Source organism: Triturus cristatus, chromosome 2_1 (genome assembly GCF_964204655.1).
Source record: "Triturus cristatus chromosome 2_1, aTriCri1.1, whole genome shotgun sequence".
Taxonomy (NCBI): domain Eukaryota; kingdom Metazoa; phylum Chordata; class Amphibia; order Caudata; family Salamandridae; genus Triturus; species Triturus cristatus.
In genome coordinates, this window is record NC_140581.1 from 86,205,552 (window position 1) to 86,223,090 (window position 17,539).

General features: G+C 44.5%; 1 protein-coding gene across 10 annotated transcripts in view; it reads right to left on the reverse strand.

Moving 5' to 3' along the window:
• The window catches only part of RUSC2 (RUN and SH3 domain containing 2), a 352,089-nt gene that overhangs the window by 64,907 nt on the left and 269,643 nt on the right, over positions 1-17,539 (reverse strand). For all 10 annotated transcript variants that reach the window (XM_085628114.1, XM_085628122.1, XM_085628113.1 and 7 more), the window contains 3 exons: positions 11,921-12,064; positions 9,676-9,752; positions 1,607-1,781 (listed from right to left, as the gene is read on the reverse strand). In XM_085628114.1, coding sequence (XP_085484240.1) covers positions 1,607-1,781; positions 9,676-9,752; positions 11,921-12,064 — 396 coding nt within the window. The remainder of the gene's footprint in view (positions 1-1,606; positions 1,782-9,675; positions 9,753-11,920; positions 12,065-17,539) is intronic.

Sequence of the window (17,539 nt, forward strand, 5' to 3'; positions counted from 1 at the left end):
AAGACAGCATTAACCTAGTAGAAGGAGACTGGGCCACAGCAGAGCCTATAGGGTGAGACTTGTGTTGAAAGAAGCACGTCTCGACCACCATACTGACGTGAGGGCTCTTTCCATGTAAAAGATAACAGTCCGGTACTGAGACACTGACCTATGGAACAGCTCTATGTAGGAGGGGTCAGAGTTTAGGAATTAGGAGGTTAATTTGATGACAATGATGGTGACTTTTATTCTGGAAGGGTTTGATCTAAGACAATTTCTGTTCAGTGGATGTATCAAGCACAAAGCCTGCCAACGGGCAGCTACATACTGATGGAATACCCATAGTTTTCCTTAGTCGGATTCTGTGCATGGATGTTTCCAGTTCATGAAGTTCATTGGAAAGTTAAGAACTTGAAGAAGTAAGACGTTTCTTTACCATGTAGTGAGAAGATGGATGCCCATCTACTCTCTTTCTCTTCCTCACATGGCCGGCATTCTGTGGAGAAGTCATGATGAGCTCATGTAGAACCTTGAGAAGTGATGCCACAGAGAGCTAAGAGATAGATACCCCTCTACAACATGCCTCTTGGTGCAAAAGCCTGTCTTCCTCCAACAGCAGCACAAACCCAGTAAGAAATCTGACCTGGATAGTCACTGTGGAGCACGCAAAAAACACTCGGTCACATTGAGAAACGCAAAATTGGAGTGTGATGGCAAGAGGGTACACGTGAACTCTCACCTGCCTACATTCATCAAACCTTCCTCTAATGTTATTTTCAACAACTGTGCTGCTAATCTCTAACTAGTTCTGTAATTTCTGGATGATCGTTAGAATAAGTATTCTGACAATCGAGGTATGAGGCTTAGACTAAAAGAAGTGAGTGTTACAAAAGATCACTTGAGTGTAGATGCATAAATCCTGTTCTTGTGTACTACCATGTCTTGACTCTCCCTTTCACAGGAAGCTGCTATTAATTATTCATGTGGCATGCATTTGTGCATATCCTTGGAAGCTTCCGTGGATTGTGCATCGAAGACGCTTCCTTGGAAGATTCTTCGATAATCTCTTCTTATCTCCACAGCAACAGACATCGTGACACCTTTTGTGATGGGTTAATTTAAAGCAGTATTCGCTAGCAAAGATGCAAGTCTCACCTATTCCAATGTTGTATAGTCACCGGTCTCACCTTTCAAAAAGGGACTCATCTCTACTCATGCAGAGGTGTCTGGGAGGCAATGCAAGCACCTCCAATCACACACTACTGTAAATAACAGAGCTTACATTGCCCACCTCTATAGTACTCATTTTATCGCAGTAAAAAAGGTCAGTGGTTGAATCAAGCAATCGGAATGTGAGTCCATAACTTACCATCTTCGACATCGAAAAGTTAGTAAATCCAACCTAGCAGGCTCTAACGAGGCGCCAAGGTCCCTTGACTGACCCCAATATATAGCATTCTTCTCAAATCCCAAATCTTATCTTGCAGTGTCTACAGAGTTGGGCATTCTTCCCAAATCCCAAATCTTATCTTGCAGTGTCTACAGAGTCGGCTTCCAACATACAACTGATGATCTCTGTCCTTGCTGAAGAGCCTGAACCACACATGCAAGGCACATGCGAGCATACCTAGCTGCGTGGAAGCTTCGACCACGCTCCATGGAGTGTTCCTCCTTTGCCCGATGATCACATCCAACACATATGCCTTCAGCCCATCATTCAGGATGTTTCGGATCGCGGGACACAGGTACTTCAGGATCAGGTGCCCCACGTTGGGGCTCACAGAGCTGTTTCCCAGCTTCGACTGCCAAGGTAATCACACAAAAAACAGGACATGAAACCCCCCGTAATAAGTCAGAAAGGCATATAGAGACAAACATCCTAGAGCAGTGAATTTAACAAAATTGTTCAAGATGAAGTATATGAGGATTGACAAAAGAAGAAAGAAAATAAAAGAAGAGCTAACCAAGTAATGTGGCGTTAAACAAAAGTTGGGACAGCACCCTCCAAGAGAAGTTGCCACATTTACCAACTTCTCTTCACGTACAAGTCTTTCCTCACAAAAGTATTTTTCGCAATAATCCCTCTGGAAAAAAGTTCTTTGCAGCACTTTTCTTCTGTAAAACTTGAACGTATTCATTTATTTATCTACTTATTTTTTCCAGATTGTTCTGTAGCATGGACATGATCCAATAGGAAGTTAGAGTGCTGACCATTGCAAGGGACATTTGATACAATCATAGTTTAAGAGATGACAGCAGTCCCGACAGAAGGAAGAGCACATGTATGACAAAGCAGAGACAGATTAGGAGTCAAGGGCACTAAAGAGTTTAATGTGCACAGTGTAAGGTCTGATGTCCAGGTTTTGCGCTGATAGATGGATTACAGTGAGTAACCACAAGTATATGGTCAATGTGACTTACTTAATATGATTCCGATTCGGAACTCGGTTTTAGTGATGGATTTCTCCCCCACTTTTATTTTTCAGCTATGAATGGTAACGTTCACAAAGATTGCACAGCGTACAAAACTATTATTGCAAATTTTTAAAAAAACAAAACATATTAATTGCAAGGTAAAACCTTTCGCATCTTTGCACATGCCTTTTAGACATCATAATAACTCATGGGCCAAATGGGTATAAACATAGTCTGCATCCATCCTCTCGGTGACTTCTGCTGATTGATGTGTCCCCTTCCTCACCAGTCCCTTCCACTGAGAGACTAGATGGTAAACGCCTTCTCAAATTCCATGTATGACCGAGATCATCTTTTCTACAGAGTGATACTGTGGACTGTTTACTAGCTCCTTGGGCAGTCAGTAGCCAATGGACAGGATGCATGGTGGGTTATTTCGCTTACCACGAGATCCAGGGCTAAGTGCATCGCGAGTGTATACCCATGTTGTACCCTTGAGGCTCCAAAGGTTGCGCGGTGAGAAGTCAAGTGTTCCTGCAGGAGGTGGTAGTAGGTGTGTTACTAGGACACCATATGATACAAGTGATTGGATCTGAGCTAGAGCCTAAGGTATGTGACATGTTGGTACCAAACATCATGGGTCTATATCTTGAGAATGGCTGGTCGCCTGTGACATTTTCTGATGGCAGAAGCAGACACAGAGCATAGGGCACACCTGTTCACCAGTTAGAACTGGCCAACTGTGATTTAGAGTTAGGTTCTCAAAGCAACTTGAAAATTTGATACTGTCAGAACCCTAAGGGCTGCCGCAGTGGTTCAACAGCAGCACAATCAAGGAAACTGTCCTTAACCAACCTTAAGGCCCAGGAAGCGCTGGAAAAAACCAACCTTTTCTTGCTGCGTGTGAAGCATGTGAGCCTTGCTGCCTGTGAAGTTGGGGAGCCTTGCTGCCTGTGAAGTATGCGAGCCTTGCTGCCTGTGAAGTAGGCGAACCTTACAGCCTGTGAAGTTGGGGAGCCTTGCTGCCTGTAAAGTAGGCGAACCTTGCACTCTGTGAAGTTGGGGAGCCTTGCTGGCTGTGAAGTAGGCGAGCCTTGCAGCCTGTGAAGTAGGTGAGCCTTGCTGCCTGTGAAGAGGGTGAGCCTTGCTGCCTGTGAAGCGGGTGAGCCTTGCTGCCTGTGAAGCAGGCGAGCCTTGCTGCCTGTGAAGTAGGCGAGCCTTGCTGCTTGTGAAGTAGGTGAGCCTTGCTGCCTGTGAAGTAGGCGAGCCTTGCTGCCTGTGAAGTAGGCGAGCTTTGCTGCCTGTGAAGTAGGGAAGCCATGCTGTTTGTGAAGTAGGAAAGCCTTGCTGTTTGTGAAGTAGGCGAGCCTTGCTGCCTGTGAAGTGGGTGAGCCTTGCTGCCTCTGAAGAATGTGAGCCTTGCTGCTAGTGAAGTAGGCGAGCCTTGCTGCCTGTGAAGCAGGCGAGTCTTGCTGCCTGTAAAGCAGGCGAGCCTTGCTGCCTGTGAAGTAGGCGAGCCTTGCTGCCTGTGAAGTGGGTGAGCCTTGCTGCCTGTGAAGTAGGGAAGCCATGCTGTTTGTGAAGTAGGGAAGCCTTGCTGTTTGTGAAGTAGGCGAGCCTTGCTGCTCGTGAAGTAGGCGAGCCTTGCTGCCTGTGAAGTAGGCGAGCCTTGCTGCCTATGAAGTATGCGAGCCTTGCTGCTTGTGAAGTAGGCGAGCCTTGCTGCCTGTGAAGTTTGCAAGCCTTGCTGCTTGTGAAGTAGGCGAGCCTTGCTGCCTGTGAAGTAGGCGAGCCTTGCTGCCTGTGAAGTAGGCGAGCCTTGCTGCTTGTGAAGTAGGTGAGTCTGGCTGCTTGTGAAGTTGGTGAGTCGTGCTGCTTGTGAAGGGGGTGAGCCTTGCTACTTGTGAAGTGGGAGAGCCTTGCTGCTTGTGAAGTAGGCGAGCCCTCATTTCTTGTGAAGTGGGTGAGTCTTGCTGCTTGCAAGGTGGGTGAGTCTTGCTGCTTGTGAAGTGGGTGAGTCTTGCTGCTTGTGAAGTGGGCGAGTCTTGCTGCTTGTGAAGTGGGCGAGTCTTGCTGCTTGCAAAGTGGGTGAGTCTTGCTGCTTGTGAAGGGGGTGAGTCTTGCTGCTTGTGAAGGGGGTGAGTCTTGCTGCTTGTGAAGTGGGTGAGTCTTGCTGCTTGTGAAGTAGTGAGTCTTGCTGCCACCTTTAAGAGCGCTTTAAAGGGTCAGCACATTTAAGTGAACCCACCAGCAAGGGACTTCCCAGGTCCAACGGCAGTCCCCAGCATTAGGATTGCCGTTCTCAACCAGCCCTTTCAGAGTAAATGTTTCTTTTTAAAAGAGTGTAGTGGAAGAAAACCTTTGATGATTTGGTCGCCTGGTGGATGTGTGCAATAGCTGCCAGAGTATTAGGCTGGGCAGATCCCAATGCCTCGACGTGCTGTGAGAGTGAGGGAGAAGCCATTGACACCACTTTCATTAATGTGTTTCTCAAGCACGCTAGAGTGGTTCAAAATGTGTCACGGTCACTAATTAACATAATATTTACCTATCACTAAATCTATCCCGCTGCTCATTTTCCTTTGATCGACAGCTGGAAATATTCCAAATAATTGAATACTTACACCATTACTTCCCACATTTATTGAGGACTATTACATTAGGGCGCAGATTTGATATTTACTTGTGTGTGGGTTGTGTCGCTTTTGTGGCACAGCCCCAAGCAAAACCATTTTTGGCATTTACTGCGCCACGCAAAGACACTTTGCTGAGTTTAGTAAATATAAAGTAACACAACGCAGCGAATAGCGCTGCCTTGAGTTACTCTACGTTGGGTGGCGTGACCTGGATGGAGCATGGGTGTTCCGATGTAATGTGACGCTCCCCCAGAATTTACAAAGACTTGTAAACCTGGGCTTGTGCTAATATAGTGCGCCTAACCGACAGAAGCGCAACGAGGAGAAATATCTTTATTGCTCCTTGTTACTTCCTCTTCCTATGCGTGCTGCATTCTGCCGCACAGATAGAAGTATGAGTATGCTCAGGGGATTGCTTTTGTGCAGGAAGATGTTCCTTCCTGCATGGAAACAACTCTGCCATTAATGCAGGTGGTGCGAGGGCGCCTGTGTTGGCGATAAGTACGTTCGCCGCGCAGGAGAGAGTAACAATGCTCCACATCATTATACATCGGAAGCCGTTCTGCTCTCTCCCTTTCATGCAATGCAGCGCAGCGAGTTCCATTCCTGTACCGCGGTGCGTGAGATTACAGCGAATGTGCCCGCAGAGGTGTCTGTAGAGCGCGCTCGGAAGCATCATTACAGCGGTGAGAAGAATAAAACCTGCTGAAAGCGCGCGAAGCTTCAGTGCTTGGCTTCTCGTCATCTCTGTTCTCTTTCATCCATTGTCTGGGCCTCTGCACACCGCTGGGCAGCCTGGGCCTCATTACAGATGGACGCGGCCTCTCATCCTTGCGCATGCGCCGAACCTTCCCTTTCAACTGAGCCTATTTATAGACTCCGCGTTCTCCTTTCCAGTGGCCCCTCCCCGAGGGTCTGACGCCTTTCTACCCGTGAGGGCGCGCGAGCTGCGGGTCTGGCTATCACAGCCCGGCACGATCTCACCGCCAGTAGTCCCCACTGAAGCATAAACGGTGAATACACCCCCGAGGATCAAAGCTGAGGCCTTTCACTGCATCTCCCTCGCCCTTCAGTCTCGAAACCTTCCCTTTGAGAGACACAGCTCTCTAGGAGCCTCTGCACGCGCATTCACTGTATCGTGATGAACTGAGAACATGAACTTCGATGTTTTGTGCTCACGTTAAGTTGGATTTTCACTAAGGGATTCTTTATAAGGAACTTTTTTTGTGTGCAAAAAGCATAAAATGGCTCCTGGCCCTTCATGGCGTTAGAGGACTTCCGTGGAGCAAAACGGGGTTTTAAACTGGGTTTTAATGGAAGCACTGGCCATGTTTGCACCATGAAAACAGGAAGACTGCTCAGCGGGAACACGGGCTGCTGCCAGGCAGGGGTCTCCCATAATAACTGCTGCTTTATTTGTACCGAACACACTGAATAATGTACTTGCTTCCAGGTGCCGCCATCAGCAGTGTCAAGTGTGTGTATGATGAGTGAGCCACAGGGTGAATGTGGCTTGCTTTGTGCTACAATCTATACGGGTTGCATGAATGCAGCTCGTCAAGCAGGGCCATTTACAGGTATGTGGTAAGATCGCTTTGTTGAGAGTTGTACAATGAGAGCAATAACAGAACACGATGACCTGGGCTCAAACGCAGCCTCGGTGGTTCAGGCTGTATATAACATAACGTGTATGTGTAACATGCACGCTCACCCAAGGGTAACCTGGTGCTGAACAACAGTTGTTTATTGTTACCCAACTCAATGGTCCTGATTTTATCGACCTTAGAAGGATGATCCTGTGACCGTGAGGTGCAACACAGCCCCCTACAGCGAACGCATTAGTCCTCGAAGCGACCAGACTTGGCTTGGGTACATCCTTGGACGGCTCTGCCCTGGGCATTGGTGGAGCGCACAATGGTTGGGTTTTTAAACCTCATTCTTAATGGCAAGGGGCTGGGAGCACTGTGCTTGTCCAGATGGAGGCAGCCCAAGAGGCCAGGGCCAGTGACAGAGGATCACCTGTCTCTTCTGCCCCTAAGCTGGGATCTGGGACCATTATGAGATTTGCGTGCGCAGACTTTAGCGGGCTGGAGGGCTGATAGATTTCAAAGTGACAAAGTATGGGAGAAGAGGCATGTGTGGATTGCGTGTTAGGCTTGTCTGGCCTGGGTGGATGGAGGAAGGGGCGAAGCTCGGGGAAGGGGGCATTGGGGGTGGTACTCCCCCTAAAATTGTATTCTGTAGTAAATAGTTACATAAAAAAGTGCGTCGGGTAATGTGAAGTGTCGGATTTTACCTAGGATGGGTACATGCCCAGACTGACAAAAACACACACTCTCTCTCCTCTATGCTTTGAAGGCCTTAAAAATGTTGATTACTTTGAAAAATATTCTGTTTAACTACCCCTAACAATGCGCACTCTCTCTCTTGCCACTCCTTGCTAAGCCCACCTCGTGTCCTGCTTCTTATATAATGTGTTTTAAGTTTAACAAGATGCTCCAGTGTGACTGTTATGAAATCTGCCCCCCCCCCCCGCCCCTCACTTCCCCAGTAAAACTGACAAAGCCACAGCGCTGGATGGAGGCTCCTCAAATGGTTGGTAAGAGTGTTTTAGACTCAATATGAGCCACTCTCCATAGACTCGATATGAGCCACTCTCCATAGACTCGATATGAGCCACTCTCCATAGACTCGATATGAGCCACTCTCCATAGACTCGATATGAGCCACTCTCCATAGACTCGATATGAGCCACTCTCCATAGACTCGATATGAGCCACTCTCCATAGACTCAATATGAGCCACTCTCCAGCCTTTTGGGCTCTGTGGAATCCCGTTCTTTTGACTCGATAGGACCATTACACAGTATAGGGCTGTTTACACTACTCGTCCTATGTGGATGTATAGACGGAAGTCTACATCCCAAATTACTCATTGACTCATTTCCAAATTACTCCTAACATTGGCTGGTCTCTGAAGAAGGCGGACAGGGAAAACTCTTTTACTTGATTGAGGGGGTGGGGCAGTCTCTGAACCTAACTTGTCTTTGAATCTTTTACATTTAAAGCTGTTTTGGCACATACAGGACTCAAGGTCTTTGAGGGCTTTTGATCCCACACAGAACTAGGCTTTATTGCTATGACACATAGATAAATATTTATGCTGTGGGTGTTGGGAGCCTGATGGGAAATGGGAAGGCTTTGGATCAGCAGACAGGACTTGGGTTGGAAGGAAGGTGTTGTCTTGTCTCTTTGTCTTCTTTGAAGAAGGTATCGGAACACTGACATTGGACTTGTAAGACTGAAGCGGTTGACTATGTCCAGGAATTCAGTGCCAAAGAGAACTGAGCAATCTACTAAACAAAATGTGAAGTGTACTGCTAGTATAGCCACTAGGAGGTGGCTGCTAATGGGCACAGTTTAGTCAACAAGGTGGGAAACCATGATCAAGAATGGAATTAACCAAGCCAAGGGAGGGTTTCATAGGCGTTAGAGAAGGTGAGATAAGGGTGGTTTGTGTATCTTGGCTGCCCCTAGCCCTCACCCCATTCAATTGTTGGGTAGTCCAGGATTCATGCAACATTGGTGCAATACTAAATTGTCGTCTTGGGGCACCCTCATCAGAGGACTCCCGTGGCAAAGCATCGCCGTGCCCTATACTGGCCTACTTTGCTTTGTAAGAATGTCCGGTTAAGGTTGGCCACAGAATGTCGTGTGTAGGGTATTTTAGGGACTCTTCACGAGAAGCCCAGCAGATAAAATACGAGCTCTCGTGCTCTGGTTAGAGTGAATTTCAGATCTGTAACTTGTGCTTTTTGCTCGCACCGTTTTGGCCATGCCAAGCCTGGTTTAAATTGTTTGGTCAAATCCACCACATACCAGGTTTGTGCACCTTGGAATGGGCGGAAACATGTGGAATTCATATTTTATCGCCCAGTGAGAAGTTTAAATGCTGGAACAGTGTGTTAATACTGCACCTGAAAAATACTGTACCCAGTGGTTCTTACGATCAGTGGGTGCCGTACAAGTGGAATGTTCTAGTTTCGCGGTGAAATCAGAATGTCAGGCATCCTTGGATCTACACCTACCATTAAACAAAGTCAGCGCAGATCAATCCATCTACAGGCATAGGGATGACGGCCCAGCCTTGGATTGTTGTTCAGTAACCTGAGCCTCTTTGTCCATATGTTAACACCAGTCTTCACAGCCATAGCTCATAACGGCTTTAGGACAGAACGGGCATCTGTGGCAACATTTGCACTACAGAGTTTAGCACCAAAATCTCAGAAAAACAATAAAAAATCAGTCCTTTTAAAGTACCTCAGTTGTTCATGCAGGCTAGAAACAACCACCAGAAGCACTGGGCCTATTTGATGGAGTGTTCACAGCCTCCAGCAAACAGCAGCTATCAGCAAACAGCAGCTATCAGCAAACACCAGCTATCAGCAAACAGCAGCTCTCAGCAGCCGTGCTGACTGCTCAGGTAAAGCATGCATTATCCATAGGGGCCAGAGTAAACTGAAAATATTTCATTACATTGAAGCAAAGAAGCTGCATTCTTTTTTATGTTGCTTGTCAGTCACACAGCACTCAACAATATACATAAACATGCCCTCAATGGTCCATCTATGAAGTCCATACATTACCTTCACCCCAGGATCTCGACTTGTTCCAAAGTGCGCGACTATCAGGTCCACAGCGGTGTTAATCGCTTTCACCAGACCTGAAGGATAAACAGACTTTTTTGTATTTCAAAAGAACTTGAACATATTCTCTCTAAAACATGGTTTTTACCCTGCTGTTGAGGTCTGTGACTTCTTAGAAAATTAAATAATATTAACAGATTAATAAGGTGTAAATACATTTTACAAAAGTGTAAAATTGCTAAATTTTAAATGTTCTGTAAAAGTGAAGAAATTTGAAATTGGAGTTTAAAAATAAGTTGATTTCCTCTTATTGATTCGTGGAAGCAGTGGAAACGTATCAAACAGAATATAGTTTGAACGATGGGTGGCCTCAATTGTTCCAAACTTCCCATTATAGCTAAAGTTAAAAACAAATGTATATCTGTTTGTGAATTAAATAAAATATTTCCACATTTGTGTATTTGTTTGATGAATGCTTGCGTCCATATGTATGTAAATTGTTTTGAAGTTCAAATCATCAAAATTGCTTCGGCCAGGGTTCTCAGATTCCAATAATTATTCTGAGGGAGTCCCTGGAGCCCAGTAATCATTAAGTGGGGTTCCCCAGCACTCAAAAGGTTAAGAACCACTGCACTAAAGCAGATGTTTGATGGAAACCCGCATGCATTTCACACACATGCCTTTACTCCGCAGTCACTACCCCGACTGCGACGTTACCATGCACTCCTTTACCACGCAAGTCATTACAACGACTTACCTTAGGGGGCGCCGAAATTTGGAATAGTATAAATTACTATTCCAACTCCAGTCAGTGTATCAGTAGACAAGGTGTTGGACTTAAAATCCAACACCATTACAACAACGTTATTGTGACGACTTGCATGGTAAAGGAATGTGTGGTAACTGCGCTTTCGGGGTAGTGACTGTGAAGTAAAGGCAGGACGTAGTTCTGCCTGCGTGGTGAAGGATGTTTCCTCTCTAAAACACATCAGGTTATTCTTGGGTACATCGGTGGTAATGGTGCATCGGGGTTTCACTTTACTCTGCCCTAGGTGGGGAAAAAACGCCTTTCCCTTCTTTTCAGGAGTTCCACATAGATATTTACTTAACCCTCTCCAAACCTCCGTTTATATTTCTCTCTGTCCTTCAATCATCCAGCTTGTCACTTTTGTGTTGGTAATTCTCAGATGTTTGCATCTTTGTCTTTTTTGTGTTTCTTCAATGAAGTTATTTCTGTCACTCTTTTAGTTTTTACCTTATTACCAGCTACAGCCAAAGCCCTCCTCTTTCCTGCTCCTTCCTTTCATGCGCTTCCTGCATGATTATCCCATTTCCACTCACCGCTCTCTCCCTACGTGCCTCTCATCGCAGGAACCCGTGTTTTCCTTCTCTAGCCTTACTACTTACTTTAGTCACACCTGTTGACCCAGTGGTGAGACATTCACAAAGCTTCTCTGTTATTGACACCCAAGCATGCAATATCCTGATCTCCCTGCTCATCCTCAAGTGCCCTACTCTACCTTTCTCTTTAAAGCCATTACTCAGTACGTAAGCTTTTTTTAATATTAATAAATTGTATGAAATGGTTGGCGTTAGGAGCATGTGGGTTCTACCACCCCCAATGACACTGTGTAATATCTTAATCAAATCACAATGTGTCTGATTAACCAAGATTTCTCCGTGAATATGTCACTTATGCCTGCATTTTGACCTCACTGAGAAATCTTTATGCATTGATCAAAGTCATCAAAACAGAGGGAGAGACAGGAAGAAAGGTCACTCAGCGTTGCAAGAGCAGCCAGGGGAAACAGTCTCTTGATGGACAAACACGAATCACAGATCATAGTTGAAGGGGGTCATTTCTACATTTAATCTGAACAGACCAGAAACAAATGCAGCCCCTGAAATAATCACCCATTTTGATGAAAAGCTGTTATATTTTACATGAATGAATGGGTTTTCTGATTTCAAAGATGTTGTCAATAGACGCACACCATTTCCTGGTCTATGAGCTTTAGCATAAGTCTGTTTACAGGAAGCGTTGGATTAATAGATTGTAAACATCAAATCCCACTTTTAAAGACCCTTTAGGCATGCTTGACTGTATGGGTGCATCCTTCATGTATCTTCAGCATATTAATGCTTTATATTTGATTAACTGTAATGTGCGTCTTAGACTTGCATTGCTCAAGTGTAAATCTTTTGGGGGGGTCATACTTTGAACAGGGTAAAGAGACAACTTTACCTTTCTTCTGTAACATGTCGATGGAGACGGATTCCGCGGTGCTGTCGGGCGACAGACAGAACTCCGCCGGAGGCTTCTCCGCCACTGAGAAGTAATCGGGGAAGAAGTCGCTGTAGTTGATCTGGAGATGTCTCACAGAGTGCCCTGCGGAGCCAGGAGAAGCAGACATCAGGAGGGAGCAGATCCTTTCAGGTATCAGGACGGCTCTGCTGAACATCATCATCAATTGGGGTGCATGACTTTTTTACAGGTTTAGTCGGATCACAGCGCCGGGATGCCCGTTGGGTGATTGGAGCGCTTTATAAATATGCTATACATACATACATGACACACCAGGATAAGTAATGCAACAGACAATGAGTCCACTCAGACAAACATGAGTGCATTGACAATCATTGTGAGACAGTGTGCTGTGAGGTTCTAAGGCGTGATTTCACTGATTTTTTATTGCATCACAGCTAAAAAAAACAACCCCAGAAATTTCTAAATTCTTCTTGAAAAATTGTTTGGTCAATCTTATGCAATAGAAAATCCTCAAACAGAAATATGATTTTAGGTTACCATTCACAACTGTAGGCAGGGTGTTTTAGAATGGGGCCAGGAATTATGACTTGTGATGGTCATATATAATACCCAACATAGCTTAGTCTTCAGTAAGCAGATCCGGCTCATAGGATGGAAAACTGTGCCTGGTTATTTCTTCTGCTTGGGATTATGTAACGAAGGAAGAATTGCGTAGTCCACAGTGTGCAACCTCAAGAGAGAACTCTGCTCATGGAAAAATTGCAAAATATGGTTCCTGGAAAACATTCCTGGAAATGACTTACGTCAGTCCATTATTGATATGACTCACATTCGGTGAGGATGGTGATGTCTAGGGCACGTTCACCATGGAGATTGATAAATGATTTGATCATGGAGATGGCTATGGTTGGTTGACCATGGAGATGCCTGGAGTTAGTTGATAATGGTGATAGCGAAGGGAAGTTAATGATGGAGAAGGATATGACTAACGTTAGGTGATGACAAAGATAACTAAAGCCAATTGATGAAGGACATATCTATGGTTTATTGATCATGAAGGTTGCTAAAGTTAGGTGACGGTACAGATGGCTAAATTGAGTTCATTCTGATCATGAAAATGGCTAAGGTAAGTTGGCAAAGAAGATGTCGAATGTTAGGTGACTTTTAGTCGTAAAACAATAATGTCATGAACATAAGTAACCGCAGGCGGCACAATTGTACTGAATGCCTATGTAACCAGCAGCAGGACTATGCCAAGGAATACAAATATTGGGGAGAGGATGTGGTCTAACGGCTAGGGTGGTTGATCTCAAATCTGGGGAACCGGGTTCGAGTCTCGGCAATGACGCTCAACGTACTGTGATTCTGGGTAAATCACTTAAACTCCCCGTGCCTAACAAAAATGAATGTGTCCTTGTGTAACGCAACTGGTGCTATGTAAAGCACTCTGATATCTTCGGGTCAAGTTCGCGATATATAAAACTCTGGAAAAAAAAATATCTAGGTGTTTTATTTGACGATATAGGAACGATTCTTCCACATGTACGAAGGAAATAAGATGGAAAAGTAGTTCTTTACTACCGGCTCCAGCCTTTAACCTTTGTTTGAGGTTATCACTGTCAAATCATTACCAATGTTAACATATGGCAGTGAAGCACTCCATGGCGAGATGCAGCTTTTCTTCACATAGTCAATTTAAAAAATCTATAGGCTACCAGTCAACTCCGACCCCCAGACCAAATCTGTTTAGAATTTGGGCTGGCAAATCAGTCAATTGAAAGAATGGGGCTTATCTTAAATCGCGGCACTAACTAAGAGCCTTGTCTGATGACACATCAAGCAAAACCTTATGGTTAGAGCTCTCCAGAAATGAAAGTTCTCCTGCTCTGCTTTATCTAGAATCTGTGATTACTACTCTTGGAGTATGGTCACTCTTGGAGATAAACACTATGGGGTCTTAGCATCGCACCTGCAGTCTTTAAAAAAATAGAAATATCTTAACAAGGTGCAATCAGCAATGAAGGATAAAGATTTACTATCAATAAGGGCACATGGCTGAATGACTTTAATTGACTATAAAACCCTCAAACCACAGAGCTATTTATCTACGGTCTGGATCCATCACTTGAAGAGGACATTTATGGGGTTCCGATTTGGCCATCTACCTGCACAGCTGCACACTCTACCTTGGCTTCGGAATGCGGTCACAAATTCCTGTCTTGTATGTGGGATAGGAGTCGAAGAGTTGCTCCACCTTTTATGTATTTGCCCTAAACTTTTAATGAAAGGAGGGTTCTCTTAAGCATGCCTTTTAAAAATCCAGGGCATACGATCATGCAGACAAGCAGTTTTAGCCTGCTTCAAATCCCTGGGCACTCCGTTAAAGTGTCAATTTACCAAATTTTACTCCGTGGCCTGACTTATTAATATTTTGAACAAACGTTACAGATGTCACTCTGACTATTCTATATACCCTTTTACCTGTAAAGATATCAGCAATGCAAAAATGTTTGCTCTTATCTTCATACTTTGTAAAGTTGTTTTTATTTATTTGGGGTCTGACTAACTGATATATTGTTAAATATTTTACAGATTCTGTCTGACTAATCAATATACTTTTGCATATTTTACAGATATCTGCAAGGAAAAAAAATTCTTCATAATTTTTATCTTGGTAAATATTTTAACCTAATAGTATAAAATGTTCAAGTGGCTTATACTTTGGGAAACGTTTTTCATAACCATGGGTATCTAATGTTTATGTTCGGGCCGATTCATGTCATTATGGTTATAAGGATGGTTCATTTGCAATAAGGGAACGTTGCAATCTTAATCTTGTATTTTGGTGGAACATGGACTCCAAGGGGAATTAAGTATAACAAGGGAAATGATCAAATGGATTCTGATTAGGACTGATCTACCACGTATACTAAAGTACTAAGGACTCTGAGGTTACATGTTGTACAAATATAGAGTCGCAAACGTCATAAGAATGAGTTTCTGAATCAAGTGAGGGGGGATTGGAAGGTATTTGTTTTTATTATATGTAATGATTTTCATTAATCAAACATTAATAAACATTCATTGTGTAGTATTCCCCCAGATGTTTGTCTTCTGTTGCTGAACTTGATTTTGTCGGCAGTAGGACTCTGTGCAATAGACCTCTGCTATCCAGTGGTAACGTGCTTGTGCTCTTCTTTTCAAACATGGTAAAATTGGCTTACACCTAATTGGCACATTTAATTTACTTATATGACCCTAGTATATGGTACTACCTAGGGAGAGGGGCAGTAGATTAAATGCTATTAGTGGACTGCAGAACACATTTTTCCACCCACTAAAGTAGCCCTTTAAAACATGTCTCAGGCTTGCCAATGCAGCATGGGTGTGCAATTTTAAACTACCATTTGGACCACGCAAAATTTGCCAGGCCCAAACCTTCCTTTTTCATACTCATAAAAATCTGCTAAGGTAGCTCTTAAAGACCCATAGGGAAGGGTGCATGGTACTGAAAAGTATGGCATGTATAAATAATGTTTAACATGTGCAGAGAGGGAAAAGCCTCCAAAGTCATGTGCCCCTGTGATAAGGCTGGCGCTCTCATAGGTTAACACTGTTATATTTAATACGTTCTAAATTCAGTCTGTGAATCGCTAGAGAAACGGTTCAAGGACTTGTGTTGATGGTAATTTTAAATCTAACTTGGGGGTAAAGTAAGATTCTATATTTTATGATGACACTTTTAGAAAGTTGAATTTTTCTGCTAAAAGCACACAGCCTTTTTGCCAGTGTCAAAATGTCACCTGACTGCTGATTGCTCCCCTGTGGTGAGTTGTGTATTGCTCCCAGACAGTGGGCAAAGGGCTCTAGGTGTAAGGAGGGGGTTTTCATCCTTGACAAGATGCCCTGTCCAGCCTTTTCCTGAGCTTCAGAAGAGGCCTACCCTGGAAGCGCACACGTAGACCTGCCTCCCTTTTGTCTTTCTAGTCAGGCTGCCTCCAGATCTAGTGGGGGGGCGCTGCCCAGGACTGGTCTAGAGGTTGGACAAAGGATTGTAGTCTCGCCCACAACCACAGGCTGATACTGGTCATAAAAGGTGCGTTCCTACAAGTCTCTTCAAACCTCTTCTAGACTTGTGAAGAATCAGAAGGACTGCCCTGCTGTCTGAAGAACCTGAAGGAAGCCAGCGCCTGCTTGTCTTGAACCCAGGACCACAAACGTTACTCAGTGTTTGAGCTACAGGAACACAAGAAGCTTCTCTCCCTCTGAACCGTGCTGCTGGCCTCTGTTGAAGTGAGTACTAAACCCCAAGTGGTACCTCCCAGGTACTGGAACACTGGATGGTCTTAGAGTGTACTCCTGCACTCCTCCTGCCCTAAACTGCAAGAGACGGAACTTCAAATCTTTTGGGCAACTTTTTTCCAAAGAACCGCTGAGAGACCAGGACTGACGTTGAATCGCTGGTCAAATCCAACTTGCCACTTTGCCCCAGTATTCAGCATGTAAACTCCCAACACATATTAAGGGACATATTTCAGATCAAATCTGGACATCTACTCTTGCAATATCTCATTTTACAGTGTCCCCATGCACCTGGTCCGACCATTTCTTTAAAACATTTGTGATTACCGATGCAATCACAAGTAAACCCTCAGCCAAAGGAGGCCTGAAGGCAAGGAAATTGAATAATGTCAACATTAATGCATTCTGTAAATTATTGACTGATACAGCTTCTACTGATCAGCCATCTGTTGAACTCGACCTGAGTGCAGAAGCTATGATAGACTGGCTAACTGCAGCTAGTAATAAACGTGCCCCCCTCAGGAAAATTAGAGTAGCATGGCGCCATGAGGCACAGAGATGGTTCCCTGAAAACTTAAAAATTCAAAAATTGGCCTTGCGCCAATCAGAAAGAAGGTGGAGACGGAGCTACTCCCCGATAAGAAAGCCTCCTACCTGGTTCAATTAAAGGACTATAACAAAGCGATCCAAATCACTAAGGTCGGTCACTTCTCCACAAAGATTATTAACTCTACCAACAAATCAAAAGACATATTCTCAATTGTCAACGAGTTATCCAACCCTGATAGTGTCACAATAAAACCAGTGCCATCCCAGTCACTTTGCAACGCATTGAACGCCTTCTTCATCGACAAAATTGGTAAGATTAAAACCAGCATCGTCGTAAGTCCTGCATATGAGGCCTTGCCTACGGCCTCAAGAAACACGAACTCCTTATACCAATTTCCACTGATTAGCAGTGAAGCCTTCCTGGAACTCTTGGGCAGGGTTAAATCGGGTTCTCCCCCCGACAGCTATCCACCACACATCCTCAAGGAAGTGTTCACTGCTAACCCTGCTCCCGTCCTCTGTCTTCTGAATGAATCGCTGAAGCAGGGCCGTGTCCCCAGAGCCTGTAAAAAAGCTACTGTAGTACCCCTTCTGAAAAAACCTGGGGCGACCCCTTGGTCCTACTTAATTATTGTCCCATATCTCTGCTTCCTTATCTGACTTAAATACTGGAATCTCATGTAGCGAAATGCCTATGCTCATTCATCGAACAATCTCAGTTCCTTGACCCCCATCAAGTAGGAT